We start from the raw sequence: 14691 nt of genomic DNA, 5'->3' as shown, positions 1-14691 counted from the left end.
CTACCACCTTAGGGAGCACCAAATTCTATCTGATTCAAATAAACACTCTTTGCAATAACAATACAATACATTAATACAATACAATACATTAATTAGCTGATTACATTGGTTGAACTCTGCACATGCCATTAATGTGCACATTTGCACTATGTGACTCAAAAGATCAGGACATTTCATAAGTATATCTTATTGAGACACTTTAAAAATATTATACTTTCCATTACAATATAGAGGTTTACAGTAATTTGAGTCAAATTACCTGTTATGCAACAATGCCTGGTTTCATTTCCCGGGAAGTTAGAGTGCTTTTGAGACATTTGCATCCATGTGGTAAGATTGGCATTCTGAGAAATGATTTATGAATGATTTAATGGTGGTGATAAAATTAAGGGATTTTTAAATATTTATTTGGGAAGGTTAAGATATTTTTCTTCTGACAAGAACCAGTAGTATTGATTTATTCTGCTTTCCCATACTGTCCATTCCTACCATGTACAGTTTAGTTTTTCCAAAAGAGTAGTTGCAGGTAGCTCAGGACACTTGCAGACCCATTGGGATTGTAGCATTTATGGTGCACATATGAAAGGGTGGTTTCCTCCAAAGATAATTTAGTGCATGAAGACTTCTCTGTGAACACAGCCAAAGGCAGAATGAGGGGATTATAGGGGATTAACTCCAAAACCACACTGCTGTGTTGACCAAAATGCTAATGGAACATCCTGTGGACCCCTCTTTCTGCCTTGCCTTTCTGTCCTGTAGAGTTGTGCAACACTTCCATACAAGATGTTTATTCAGAATTGGACCTACATTAAAAAGCCTTCAACTTGATCTCTGTGTTCCTTTTGATTTAGAAATTATTTATGAGATAAACTCTGTTTCTTTTGTGGTTTTCACCACCACTGTAACATTTAATTAAACAGTAATAAGAAAGATCAATACATACCAAGTTCTTTGTAGTGAAAATGTTTCTTTTTTTTATTCTGCAGTGTCATTTTTCATATTAAAAATCATTTCACTGTGAAAAAAATTGCTACAGATAGGTGTCAACAAAATTCTTTTTAATCTTTGCTTTTAGATAAGAGCACAAAAGGAAGTCTTTATTTAAAATCTGTTTTATAGGAGGTTTGAGCATGTGCCTAATAAAAGTCTTTCTGGACTGCTCTCTTATGTGCTTAGCTTCCAATTTCAAAGCATTCTGAAGTTATAAACCCTCTGAAACAGGGAAATAAAAGAATGTCTAACAGACCATTAAGTAGGGGTAGTATCAAGCGTAGCTATAATGTCATAGAGATCTCACCTTTTAGAAAGTTTCAGTACACAGTGATGTGAATTCTAAGTGTAGTAGTCAAGTATTTTTAACACATTTATGGTCAGACTTAAACAAAAGAAAAATCTTTTTGGTTTTTTCCACTTATTTTGAGTGAAATACAATTTTAAATACAAGAAATAGACCTTGAAAATTAGCATTATGTAAAAGCTAAAAACTGAAATAAAGAAATTATCAGGAAGCTACTGTTAAGTATTTAAATTAAGATGTCAAAGTTTTGAGAGACCTCCATAAAAGAATGCTAAATTCATTTAGGATCCATAATCCTCTCTGAAGACCTCTTATGTGGAAGAAGCGCTCAGAAGTAAAAACTAAGAACACACAATACTAACTGCAGATTTCCAGTGAACCTCAGATCACTTGTCATCTCTGTCAAACTCCATTTTCCACTGCACTAAAGTGAATAAAAGAAGTGGTCACCATAAAAATGCCTTTAATATGGCAGTTTCAAGTATCATTAACCTCTGTTCCATCTGCTTAAAGAGAATGTAGCCATCTAATTGCGAAGAATGTTGTTACACGCCAAGCAGCCAAGCATGTAGATTTATCATATAGTATAGAGTCTGAAAACAATCAACTCTCATGATGTTCTACTGCTGTTTGTTGAATTTGTATGAATTAACAAGTTTGTAAGTTCCTCATTTACTGTTTAATCCATATAGAGAAGATAAATAAGCAATTGAAAATCAGAGCGTTTAACTATTTGGTATATAGTTCATTGTCTCTTGTTGACTCAGTGATTAACTTTTCTTCAGGAACTTTTAAACCATAGGACTCAAAGCACTTTGAGCTTAAGGTAGGGAGGTATCATATTTTTTTAAGCAGTAGGTATGTGTCATATTTTTTTACAGATGAAGACAGAGGTGTGACAGTAATAAATCATAGATGAAATAACATGAAATACATGAGTTTGAGTAAAGGCCTGAGTGTTATCTACTTGTTGTTTCCTTGTCTCTGTACACACATTTTTACTTCCTATCCTTCTCCACACTTTTACTGTTCTGTCCTTCACTTCTCTTTCACTTTACCTCTGTTTGTTCAAGTTGATGGATCCTGAACACTTTTGAAAAGCCTTTGTTAGGAATTTTAAGTTTAGCATTAACAACTTAAAGAAAAGGAAAGATCTTGTAAAAGTTTCAAGATTGACTTTGTCAGCTGCCTCTACTGTACACTTGATTTGTTTGTCTCTCTGTTACTTTATTATTACCTCCCTCCCTACTAAATTTGCTAAGGAATAAGAAAGGCTTACTGGAAAAAAGGAAAAGGAAGGAAAAATGCATGAAATTAAATGGATGTTCAGGAAACTTGAAATGAAGCATTCCTAATAAATATCTCTTTAGACATCCCTTTTGCCAAGGACATAAAATGGACTATCCCATTTCTTTTCCTGCATCCAGATCAGAATTTTAAATATTTATAAGTAAAAGTAGCACATGCCCCAAGTAGTATGAAATGTGCTGTCAACATATTCTGGTGTGCTGGCTGGAAATGTTCATAAGTTAATAAAATTGAACTGATTTTCTTCAAATGTGAGATGTTTTGCCATTCTTGGCAAGGTCAGTAAGTCAGATTTGAGTTTGAAATTTTTAGCTTCAAGTTCTTTGAGTAAAGAGAGAGCCAAAAAGCAGAATTAGAACATTCAGGAAATGTATCTCCTTTTAAATACATAAGGAATGACTGAAGCAGTTATAGCCTTGTTCCTTTCCCTCCCTGCTCCCCCTCTTCCACCCCCACATTTCATAAAATATAAGGAAAGCTATCCCAAAAGAATTTTTTTTGAGAAAGTTTCTGAACTGAAAGTTCAGTTTATTAACTGAATTAAACGTCATTGGCAAAATGTTTAGTACAATATAAATTACAGAAAAACATTTTAGGTAAGAAGGAAAAGAAATAATATAATAGAATTAACTGATACTATTAAACCAAGCTGTTTCTGATGCTGCAAAAATTAGCTAAAACAGAGACATACCCATAATTACTGTAACTTCTGAATAATTTGTTTATAACTCTATCTCCATACAAACAGAAATTATTTTACTGAAAAAAAAAACCTCTAAAAAGCATAAATAGAAGCCTTTTGAGTGCTCATTTATCACTTTGTAATGAATAAAAATTTGGTTTGTTCCAGCATGCTAGTTTATTGTACAGCTGCATTAAAACCTTTTGTTTCCTGAATTAAATTGTGGTTTTATAATCCTTTTTAGAAAGAATATTCTTATTTATGAGGGAAAATCTCTATATTTCATCATGCGAGTAAAGCAGCAGCTTTTAAGAGAACATTGAATTCAACACATGTAGGTAGCACATACCTGGTTAACTGTAAGGAAAGTTATTATGACTGAGATTTTCATGTTTTGGCAAAAGATTAAAATATTTCTTTGGTTACCATGGCTGAACTGTCCTTCTTCTAGACTATAGAAGAGTAGGTATCTGTACATCTCAAAGCATTTATATTTGAACAGAGTGATTGAATTTACAACACAGTATGCTTTGAATTAAATGCACACTCATCAAAATAATTAAAGAGGAATTGTAAGCTGAAGTTAGCAGTGGTGAGAAGATGCAGTTCTTCGTTGTGTACTTGTCATCTATATGAGATGCAGCACTTGAATGTAATTTTCTGATTTTGAAATGAATATTTAATTAAATTACTTTAGAAATACTTATAGTTAGTGGGAAAATGCAATTTACAGAAAGTGTACCCTTGGAATACTTTTGTGACATTCCAAGCTTGGATCTTCATATGTAAGTATTATGCAAACATTATGGCTTTGGCAAGTGACCTTTACTATGAGTTGTTTTATAACTGATCAAGGTTATTGAAGTATGTCGATTTTTAGGCTTTTTTTATTTTTTTTTTTTTTAGCAGTGGCTTCTGTGACAATGTTATACATAAGACATGAAGACTATTTGCTGACAGTAAAAGCATCTGCAATTGTAACTCATGCTTTTCTGCATTTTAAAATGTCAGGAAATGAAACATTTAAAAATTTTTAAAATTTGCTAGTGCTTCCTGAAATATGTTTGCTATGGATGGCAGCTCATCTTTTCCAGTAAATGTGAGAACTGTGATTGTGTCCAGCTTTTCTTTTCCAGCTGTCACTAGCAGAGTGTCATAATATTTAGAGATACACTCTATACCTGTCAGAGTTTGTTACAGTTCAGTGATGCATGATGAAGTGTGAGGGACATAGTCTTCCTACTCTACTAACAGTATAAGTGCAGTGATGATACTTCACAATGACTCCTTGTTCAAGGTCAGTACAAAGAAACTCATCTGTAGTGCTCAGCAACTCACTAATTGTGTTCTAGAATGCAAGGCCAGTTTCTTTAATATGTCTGTAATTTTATGGAAAGATTCCTGCGTATTTATGAGAAATGCAACAAACTTCTGTAACAAGTGCAATTTTTCCATACAGATTCTTTCAAAATTAACTGATTTAATCATCTGAAATTATTTCCTTGTTCAAATCCTTTGAAATGAAATACGATAGCATTAAGCTTTTGCTATTTTACCTGGGGATTAGTCCTGCTGGTATGTGAAGATATAACTGAAATGATACCTCTGACTAATACTTATTCTGGTAATTTTTATAACACCTTGAAAAAAAAATTAAAACTTGCTAGCTAAGGGATTATTATAAGCATATAAGAATAATATACACTCAACTCATTAGCCTTATTCTTCTGTTTTGCTAAAATATGCAGTTTTAAAGCTTTAACACCTCAGGTGCTCTTGGCTTATTTTGTGAATGCCATTTAAATGCCTGCTAGTGGGAGTTATTCCATTAGAATATTTGCATGTGCTACTTTTCCAGTTGCTAATTATCCAATAAAAATACTTGCTAATTTACAGATGTTCTGTTATTGCACTATTGTCCTGAAAGCTTTTTTTCTCCTACACTGTTCCCTTGAAATCATAGGGCCATAAAGGAGGAATGACTAATTGCATTATTAATGGCATTTTGAGGTGTTTAGATCCTTTGAAAGGCTTCTTTTTAGTTATTTTTTTTTCTTCTAAACAAATACATAAAAAAATATTTCAATTTTCTATTAAAGATCTACACTCAGCAAACTTGAGCAACATTTTATTTTTTAAAACATGGTTTTTAGGAGAAAGTTGTTATTAAAAAATATCTTTAAATGACAATAACTATGAAAAAGCTTTGTGTATTTTCTGTAGAGTATACATCTTCGACAAGCTCTGATGAAATCATCTCAAGGGGTTGTGCCTCCTAATAGAGCAGCAGTAGCAGCATTCACCAAGTTCCTCTGTAACACCTCTCCAAACCTGCAAATGAAGACACCGTGGTGCAGCTGGGGCTGAGATGGATTAGATCCTCTGCGTAGACAGTCTACTATTGCGCATCCTTCTCACTTCCAAGTCTTACTTCCAAGTGTTAATTCATAGAATTTCTTGGGGCAGTCAGGGGGTTTGACTCTCCTGATGTCTTTATTCATCATCTGACTTCTGTCTTGTATTGCAGGATTTGAGAGGAAGACATAATTTTTTCTTGCTGTGTTTTGGGGTGGGGGGTTTTTTGTTGGTTTGTGGGTTTTTATGGTTGGTTGTTGTTGCTTGTTGTTCTTTTTAACTGTACTGAGTATAGAAGAGGAAGAGAAGTGAGGCCACACTGACACAATGTATAGTCTAGTACATCTGCTAGTTGACAAAGGACTTACCAGAGACTCTTAAAGCCAGCAGCCAGCTGGGTCAATTGGTTTCCTGGGCACTCACATGGGACAGGAACAGGGAAATGTGCCCCTACTTGCTGCAGGTTTTGACTCCTCTTAACTACCAGGGCAATGATGTGTAGGAGATCAGAACTTCAACTTCCAATAAAGGCTTCCTTTGCAGATTTGAGTGAAAAAAATAGAACCTATTTCTTGTTTACGTAACAGAAGGAAGCATGGAGGCCCATTAAGAGCTGAAGAGATAGTGAGACAGTGATTTTGGTGTTCTTTTACTTTGAGGTTAGTTGACCTACACATCAATTAATGTTGACGTCGTAAGTTTCTGAGTAACTTAAAAATATGCTACAGAGATTATAAAAATTAGTTTAAGGTGAAATTTTGCTGAAGAACTAAACTGCTTTAAGCCCTTAAAACTTTACACTTATCCTCAGCATTTGTCTTGCTTACTGAAAAGCAACCCAATGTCTATTATGTATTTTGCTATTTGACATTAAAAACAGAAAACCCTAAAGAGCCAGTTCATATAAAGGTATGAACTGAAGGTGTGTAAAATTAGGCCTGAAACTTAAAGTCCTAACCCTAAAGCTTACAATAATTTAGATATTCTCTATGGATATGGATATATTCTATCCATAGCATATGTTCTTAAAAATTATTTTTATTATAATCCATTAATCAGTTCACCATTTTTGCTCCTTTCCTTAAATATTTATCTGAAATATCTCTGCCTGGATAATTGTAAAGGGATCAACAGAAGAGAGAGAAGAATTTGTCTGAGGTTTGGAAAAACGCTTATACAGAGGCTGAAGGTCTCAATGTAGTTGGCAGAATGAAGGTTAAGAGGTGATTTGATTAAAGTTTATCTCCTCTTTAGGGAGAAAATTGCTAGCTTTAAGGTGAGTTCTTTAATTTAGCAGGAAATGATTTAGCAAGATCCTATAAATTGAAATGGAATTTCACAAAGGTTTCAGGGATTCTATCACTAAATAAATGTTGTATGGTTGATGCATAAACTACCGGGGACAATTCTTTAAAGTATGTTACGGATCAAGTCAGACTAGATCGTCGTTATAGCTCCTTGGTGGGCCATTGGTTTGGTCCTAATGTAGGCATTAGAATGTCACCTTCTTCAAAAGTATGCATCATTCTTCTTTTATGCACATACTGATCTATTCTTGCATTTTCTTAGCTTATGAGATCTGGTGTGTCTGATCATGAGGTAGGACAGCAGCTGACAGGTCTCTATTATAGTTGTCATAGCTTACGTGAAGATAATTGCGAGTGGCAAATAACTACAATCAGTTTGTATGACTTCTATTATGTTTATAATCAATACCGGCAAGTGTTTTTGCTGGGTTTCTGCCTTATTGTACTGGATTAACACCTATTTTTCTTTAAACATCTAAACCTTTTGCAGTCACATAGCTAAGGAAAATATTGGAATATGTTAACAGTAGATTGTCATTAGTTTTAGTTGGTCTCCTTTCATGAGTGAACTATGTATTGGCTGCCAGGTTATGTGTGGAACAATTTCATTTTCACTGGTGTAGCATAAACCCTGTCATGCAATGACAATTACTGAGACCTATATCCCATAAAATGTACTTTAATTTTTTCTCCCTCTGCAGTGTTTAGCAACAACTTAGACCTCTTGTGCACTTGGAGATTTACACTGAAAATATTGCCACCAAATTGTTTTTTTAAGCATAGATTGCAAATCTTTTAAAGCATTTATTTGAATTTATGTCATATGCTGCAATTAACTTGCCATTACTTGCAGCTGCCCTTTCCACTGAAAAGTTAGGAAGATAGGAATTTATAATCAGGGAACCTCAACACAGCTGTCAGAAAAGACTTGGGATCAGTACAAGTAGTCTCAAGGGACAACTTGAAAGGCAGATTTGAACTGTGAACTTCTATGTCAGAATTTTGATTGCCAAGGACCCTTCTAGGTCACACAACAAGGATAATGAGTGCTACAGACTTAAATGCTCTTGGACAAAAGTTTATTATAACTGCACAGAGAAATAGCCCAAATATGTCACAGTAGATTCATGGTTATTACTGAAACAATGCATTAATGTTGGCAGTCACTTGAAATATGGTATGTATATAATAGTTTCATTTAGTATCACTTAAAGGTCTCTACTGCAAAAAAGGCATGACCTGTCACTGATGTATGCTACTATAACAAAATATGAGTTTTCTCTTTCCTTTGAAAAATTTTCAGATCACTCATCTACTGTACAAAAGGAGAGGAATGTAGGATAAGTTGAAAAGAATTTAATTTGGCACTTTTCTGTGTGTCTCTCATTCTAGAAATTCAGGTGATTTTCCTCAAAATAAGGAACATCAGAAGATTAGGTATAGTTTTTATTTTAATTTGAAAAAGGAACCATTTACCTATAATGAAAAGAGAAAGTAGCTTTAAAGCTTCTTGGGTTTTAAATTATTTTTTTGTGATGGCCAAAGGTATTTCATATGAAATAACATTCTCAGATATATATGTAGTTCCTTCTCAGATTCATAATTCTGAAAAGAAATGTTATATGCCAGAATAAATATATAATAAGAAAGCATCTGTATCTGCCATAGAACTGACAAAAACTAAAAGAAATTATTGTTTTTCTGAAGGAAAGTAAAAGTTGTCTTCTCTAGTCTCTGTCTGCTGTTACCTTTGGAAAGAATCAATGTTTATGTTGCTGTCAAGACATTATGATATGGTTTTCAAACTGACTTGCATGTCATGCCATGATGATTGGGAAGACACTGAATGTCGCCAGTTTTCAATACAAATATGGAAAACAAGATTAGTGCCTCACAAATTGCAGTAAATAACTTTGTCATTGCAGCCGATGCTTGGAAGATTGTGAGTTTATATCTTACCATAAACCCTGATAGCTCTGAAGTGACAGCAATGATTTTAAGATCTCTGTTGCTGCAATTTCTGAATCACTGCAGAAATGAAATAAGGAAAGACTGTGGAAGTTCTTGGAAAAAAAACCCAAACCCTACAGCTTTTGTTTTATATTTAAGAGCAGATGCAGTTTATTCTGATAGTGAAATCTATGAAGTTTGAGTTTTTACTACTAAAAAGTGCAGCCCTATTGAGGAGACCATACTGACTGTTTAATTCAGGATGCAACAAAACAATGAAAGAAGAGTTTAATAAGGTGGAACTGATTGGGTTGGACATTTGTATACCTCTGTGAGTATTGTTTAATTGTCCATGAGATTGGGTTGTTAAATAAGCAGACTAATACAAACTGAGTAACACAAGAAAGAGAACTAATAAGAAATCACAAAATTAATTTTTTTTAATATATAGTTCTTAATTATAGTGTTCTGCACTCAGTGCTGCATGCTTGAAAGCTTACAGTTCATGTCTCTGTTGAAGGAATCAAAATAAATGTTATTTACCAGTACTGAAATTTCTCTCAGGTACATACAAAACGTGCTTGAATTTTATGACATGGAGGAATTCTGAGATTACTTGAAATGCTGGTTGACACTGTAGGTGTGCCTGGAAGGTGTAATAGAGGAAAATTTAGGTTGCGTTTTTAATCTTAGTTCACAAATATACAGAATGAGTGGCTGACTGACAATTAGATGTCCTCTTTGCAAGCCCAGGTAATTCTGCTTGAAATGGGCCAAGAGAGCCGTGGCAATCCATTCAGCACAACTGAGAGCATGGTAACCTCCAGGAGACAGCAATGAGGAGCAGCTGGAGTTAGAAACATGGGATGTCTGCTGTAAGAGTGACTTATTTCATGTGAGTTAACACTCACGGGTTTCTTCACAAGTGGTCCTTTGTAGACTAACATACATGATAAGTAATTTGATTTCTGTTAATCATGAAAACAGCTGTTTCATCAAATCATCATATTTTAAGTCTGCCAACATTAACAAGCATAATGCAATGAAAATGTTTTCCAAGTAGAAACTCTGCAGGATTCTAAATTAACAGAAAGACATCTATGGTTTACACCAAGTAGGATCTGATTCACTCTCATTAGCATTTTACTGATGCACTATAAAAGAGAAATTGATTCTTCATAGTGCTAACGGAGAACGCAAGATGATTTAATGTGTTGGCACTGATGTTTGTGGGAATCAAGAGTCAGAATGAGATGGATTTAAATATCTGTGGTGCACTAGTTGAACTAATCACATGAGTTTACTTTGAAAAAATGTGAGATGATGGGGGAACATTTTACTATAAGGAGTTAGTTCTGTTTGCCCTTTTTGAGACTGTTGGATATGATGGCCTGTACTGTAACTCACTCTGAAACCTCAGGATATCTTTGAATTGCATTACATTGCAAAGCTATAAAATCAAATTCATTACATTAAAAATAATTATTTAAAGTACATTTCAGAAAAAGAAATGTAGAACTTCGAGGACCAACTTTTAGTGTTACTTTTTATATACCTTTATAGCAGGCAAACACAAGCAAGCCAAAAATCAGAACTAGTTCTTCATCATAACAGGACTCAAGCAGTGTCACTAGGATTCAGTAAAGTCAAATTAAATGACAGCAGCTCTGCAGCTATTAGAATAAGTTCATTAACTTGTCAAACTCAAGCATATATGTTTTGCATAAATCAGATAAAATTGTGAATTCATAAACATTAATATAATTTTTTCTGACAGAAAGGTATTATAGAGTATAAATAATTAGATTCATAATAAAATGTGGTATTTGGGAAAGCCTCAGATGGGACAGATTTTTTTCCCTGCTTTCCAGCCTTAGACACTGTCACAAGTGCTCTAAGCAGGTGTTACACTACCTGCTCTGTGTTGAGTCTGGCTCTGGCTGCGGAGGGCAAAGTAGTCTGCATACTCCAGGAGAGTGAGTTATAAACTGCACTGAATTTACTCTGCAAGAGAATCCTCCCTTTGTATTTTTCTTGGCAACCATTAATAGACACACTTTAAAATACTGCCAGGGCTCCAGAGGATCCTTGTGTACCAATCTTATCTGAGGGAAACGTCCGCTACTCTGGTCTTGATCTTCCTCAAATATTGTGCACTCCAAAATTGCAAATTTCACTCTGCCTAGTGACATGTAGTTTTAATACAAGCAGAGAAAATCAAAATCTCTTGCTAATAGAATATTACAGCAATATAGTAAAGTCAACTGGGATATGCATTAAGATTTCTGTAAGACTATATATTATACCGAGTATAGAGATTTGAGTCTTTTGGCACACCTGTCTGGAAAGAAAGTTGTGTGAAAGAGAAAAGAATGTAGTATTTGTAACAGGCAAGCAAAGTAGTCACTATTTGGTTTACAGATTTACTTACCTTTACTAACAGTGACTCTCCCCATTACTTTAATCAACTACACCTACACCTATTAGTCTTCTTGGTAATTTTTCTACAAAAAATAACAATTTCTAACAAAATATCTTGTACTTCCAGTTTATAAAACAATTTTTGTTTATGTGTTATGAGATTAGGCAATATCAAATTCTGATGCAGACAAATACTGTTAGAAAGCTGAATTGCATTTGTGGAGGTTGTGATACAATTACTCCATTTTAATACATATAAACTCATACAATTTTAAGGGCTGAACCCTTTTCGGGCTGACACTTGAAAATCAACATAAAGAATTAGAATAATTTCCCAAGAGGAAATGAGGTGATGTGGACATGAATTTGGCTCCTACTCTTCTCTCAAAAGTCTCACAAAGGGGATAATGTGAAGACTGAAATTTTAGGGTGGTTTATTGACTTGCAGATTTCTCTCAGTACAGAATTCTTTGTAAACTGCCACACCGTGGATGTACCTTCATTAATGTGAGAAAGCTCATCAGCTCTTCCAGACAGAAGGAATATTCTTGCCAAATTACCTTGCAAAGATCCTGCAGTAGGCTTTCTGGTAATGTGCCAACTATTAATTTTTCTTGCTGAATAGTAATTTTATTTCCTTTTTTTTTTTTTCAACACCATATAGAATAACTTACAGAGCACTTTTAAGAAGTTTAGTTTGAACACAAGCATTCTGTTAGGACTCAGAAGTAAAAAAGGCTAAACTTAAGATATTCAAAGATCTCAGGAAACTGGAACTTCATCTTGAATGGATTCCATTCAAGTTAGTGCACTGACAGAGAACATACCAGAGAGGGATCATGGCATCTTCACATGAAAACCATGAAAGTGGTTTCTTTGTTTCTCTTGCTGCTGTCAAAATCTCTGGATATCTACAGTTTTGGTCTCCCTGGGAAAATACAAAACTAGTGACCATTTGTAAGATTGTGTATGTGTAGGTGTTATCCCAGCTGTACTGCTGTGACCAATATTTACCAAATTACATATTCATTTTGGAGTGAAGTCTGTAATGAATGCCTGCCTGTGGCAGAAGAATATATTTCCCTGGTGTCCACAAGGTATGTTCTTGTTAATTGTCAAAGCAGTTAAGTTAATACAGTGTCTGTGGGCAAGGAACATTTTACTGACTGTCACTGAAATAGAGAACCATAATGTTTTTGGCCAGAAGAATCCTGCACCTTTTGTGAAAACACAAGGCAGTAAGAAGGAGCAGATTCTTCCCTCTGTGATCAAAACCAGTTGTGATGGACCGTAAGGCTGTATGAGGGACTACCTGGAATCCCAGCTGACCCTCTAAATTAGGCCACACTATCTACCTGTTGAAAGCAATGTAGCTCTTGTGGTACTACTTCTAGTAGAATTTTCCTTAGTGTTGACTGTTTGTTGTAAATGTAAAAAGGCATAATATAATTATACAACATTTAGGAATTGTACCCCAGCCAAAGTGGCTTACATTCATTTGAAACATCATCTGTCTCAGTAATTAGAATACTTACAGTTAACAGGGACCTGGCCCAAGCTATTTGTTTTTGGAGCGTATTCTGTTTAAGCATCTGCCCTTGAGTTAACTTTTTAAAATTTCTCAGTATGTTCTAGCTGTGGTCTGCATATTTAATTCCTCTTGGATATTTTTATACCATTAGTGGATGCATGTTCATTTCAAACTAAAACAATCTTGATATTTTGTGTGTGGATAGAACATAGAACTATATTATTTTCCATTACGAGCAAGTTTTTTTCGTTTATTTTTTTTCCACAAAATTTGTATTTCTAAAAAAGTTTTAAGACGTTTGGGATGTAAGTGAAAGAATCCCATTTTCACGCTGGTGACTTTCTAGGTTTAAAAAAATTCATTAAAAAAGGGAAATTATGTGACACTATGAGCAATAAATATTATGCTAGAGTAGTATGTAACTATATGACTTTTGTTATCTTGAAGTACAACCATTTCAGTTCTGTTACAGTATTTTAAAAGTAAATTTTGGGACTAGTTGGATATATGTGCCTAATGTTATTCTGCGAGTTACTTTACTGATAGTTCCATTTGACTTGTTACTGAAGAAGAGATTCATAAATCTTGTTTAATAATATTAAAATATTTAAGAACATTGAAATAGTTGTCATTTGAGAGATTTTTCTGGACATCAGTCTCTCAAAATCAAATTAATATGGAATATTAATATAATATTTACAGAATTTTAATTCTGGAAAGTTAAAAAACCAAAATTTTAAATATTAATTAGTAAATAGAGGGAAAAATTCCAGTACCTTTTGATTTCATTTTGGATTTCCTTTCATTCTTCATGGATAAGAAGGAAAGGGAAAATATGCTTAAAAATAGAGACTTGTTGATGTAGGTTGAGGAACTCTGACAGAAGCAGTAGAGGCAAAAACTGGGTCAAAAATTGACATAAGACTCTTCATCTTGTACCATATATAATTGTAATGACACTATAGTGTGCGTGTCTATATCTGCATCTATGTGTATATATTTGTCATACAAAATTCTTATCATACAATTGTCTTGTCATACAATTCTTTTTTCCAAAGAAAGTTATAAGATCATATAGAGATGAAGGAAAATAAGAATTTTGTACTCCTCACTTTTCAATCAAGTATCTCAAACTACTACACAAAAATGAGAACTATCATTCCAGTTACAGCTGGAGAAAATTAGGTTTGGGGTGCTAAATACCACACTACAGTTCACAGGTTGAATCTGGGCAGAGATGGGAGAACACTGCTTCTCTTACTTCCAAGTTACTGTCAGCTCTGGCAAATGCCATTTAATGTATTCTTGATACCAGATCATTGTTAATGACATTTGAAATGTAGATGTTAAGTGAAAGTGTGAAAAATGCTTAATAGTTGTTTTGTCAGGAAAAAGTTATACATAAAACCACTTTGTACTTTTTATTGAAACAATTCAGCTGTTAAAGCATATTTAACAATTCCAATTTTTTGATGCGTGGTATGCCATAATTACCATCAATTTTTATTATCTTTGGCAAATGACTATTGCTGTACTCTGAATGACTTCACCTAGACAGAATTTTCCATTTCATGCAACACAAAAAGCAGTTTGTTAGCTGCTATAGCAGTGCTTATGTTCAGTCCACCATATTAAGCAATGACCTATTAACAGGATGGTTCAAAGGCTTAGCAATACGTGTGTTAGGATTTAGATTGACTTCCTCTGTCCTAGAAGTTTAAACTCAGTCATTTATAGCTCCTAGAAATCATCTTGGAACAGTGACTTTAGTTTGCCACTGGTTAGTAAGAAAAAAGTATGTAGAAAATCTGTATAATTGAGTATCCTTGAACCCAACAGA

At 34.0% G+C, this 14691-nt stretch overlaps 1 protein-coding gene across 3 annotated transcripts in view; it reads left to right on the top strand.

The window, feature by feature from the left end:
- Positions 1–14691, top strand: part of ATRNL1 (attractin like 1) — a 379876-nt gene that overhangs the window by 287850 nt on the left and 77335 nt on the right. The window contains exon 27 of one of the 3 annotated variants that reach the window (XM_039383740.1): positions 5511–5669. The exons of the other annotated variants lie outside the window; for them this stretch is intronic. Coding sequence (XP_039239674.1) covers positions 5511–5654 — 144 coding nt within the window. The 3' untranslated portion in view covers positions 5655–5669. Of the gene's footprint in view, positions 1–5510; positions 5670–14691 lie in introns of those variants that run through there. 3 annotated transcript variants of the gene reach the window in all.

The sequence above is a fragment of the Pipra filicauda genome, unplaced genomic scaffold (assembly GCF_003945595.2).
Source record: "Pipra filicauda isolate LSUMZ 115617 unplaced genomic scaffold, ASM394559v2 scaffold322_size837228_pilon, whole genome shotgun sequence".
In the NCBI taxonomy this organism is placed as follows: Eukaryota; Metazoa; Chordata; class Aves; order Passeriformes; family Pipridae; genus Pipra; species Pipra filicauda.
Note: the sequence above shows the minus strand (reverse complement) of the source record. Positions and strands in the feature narration are given on the sequence as shown.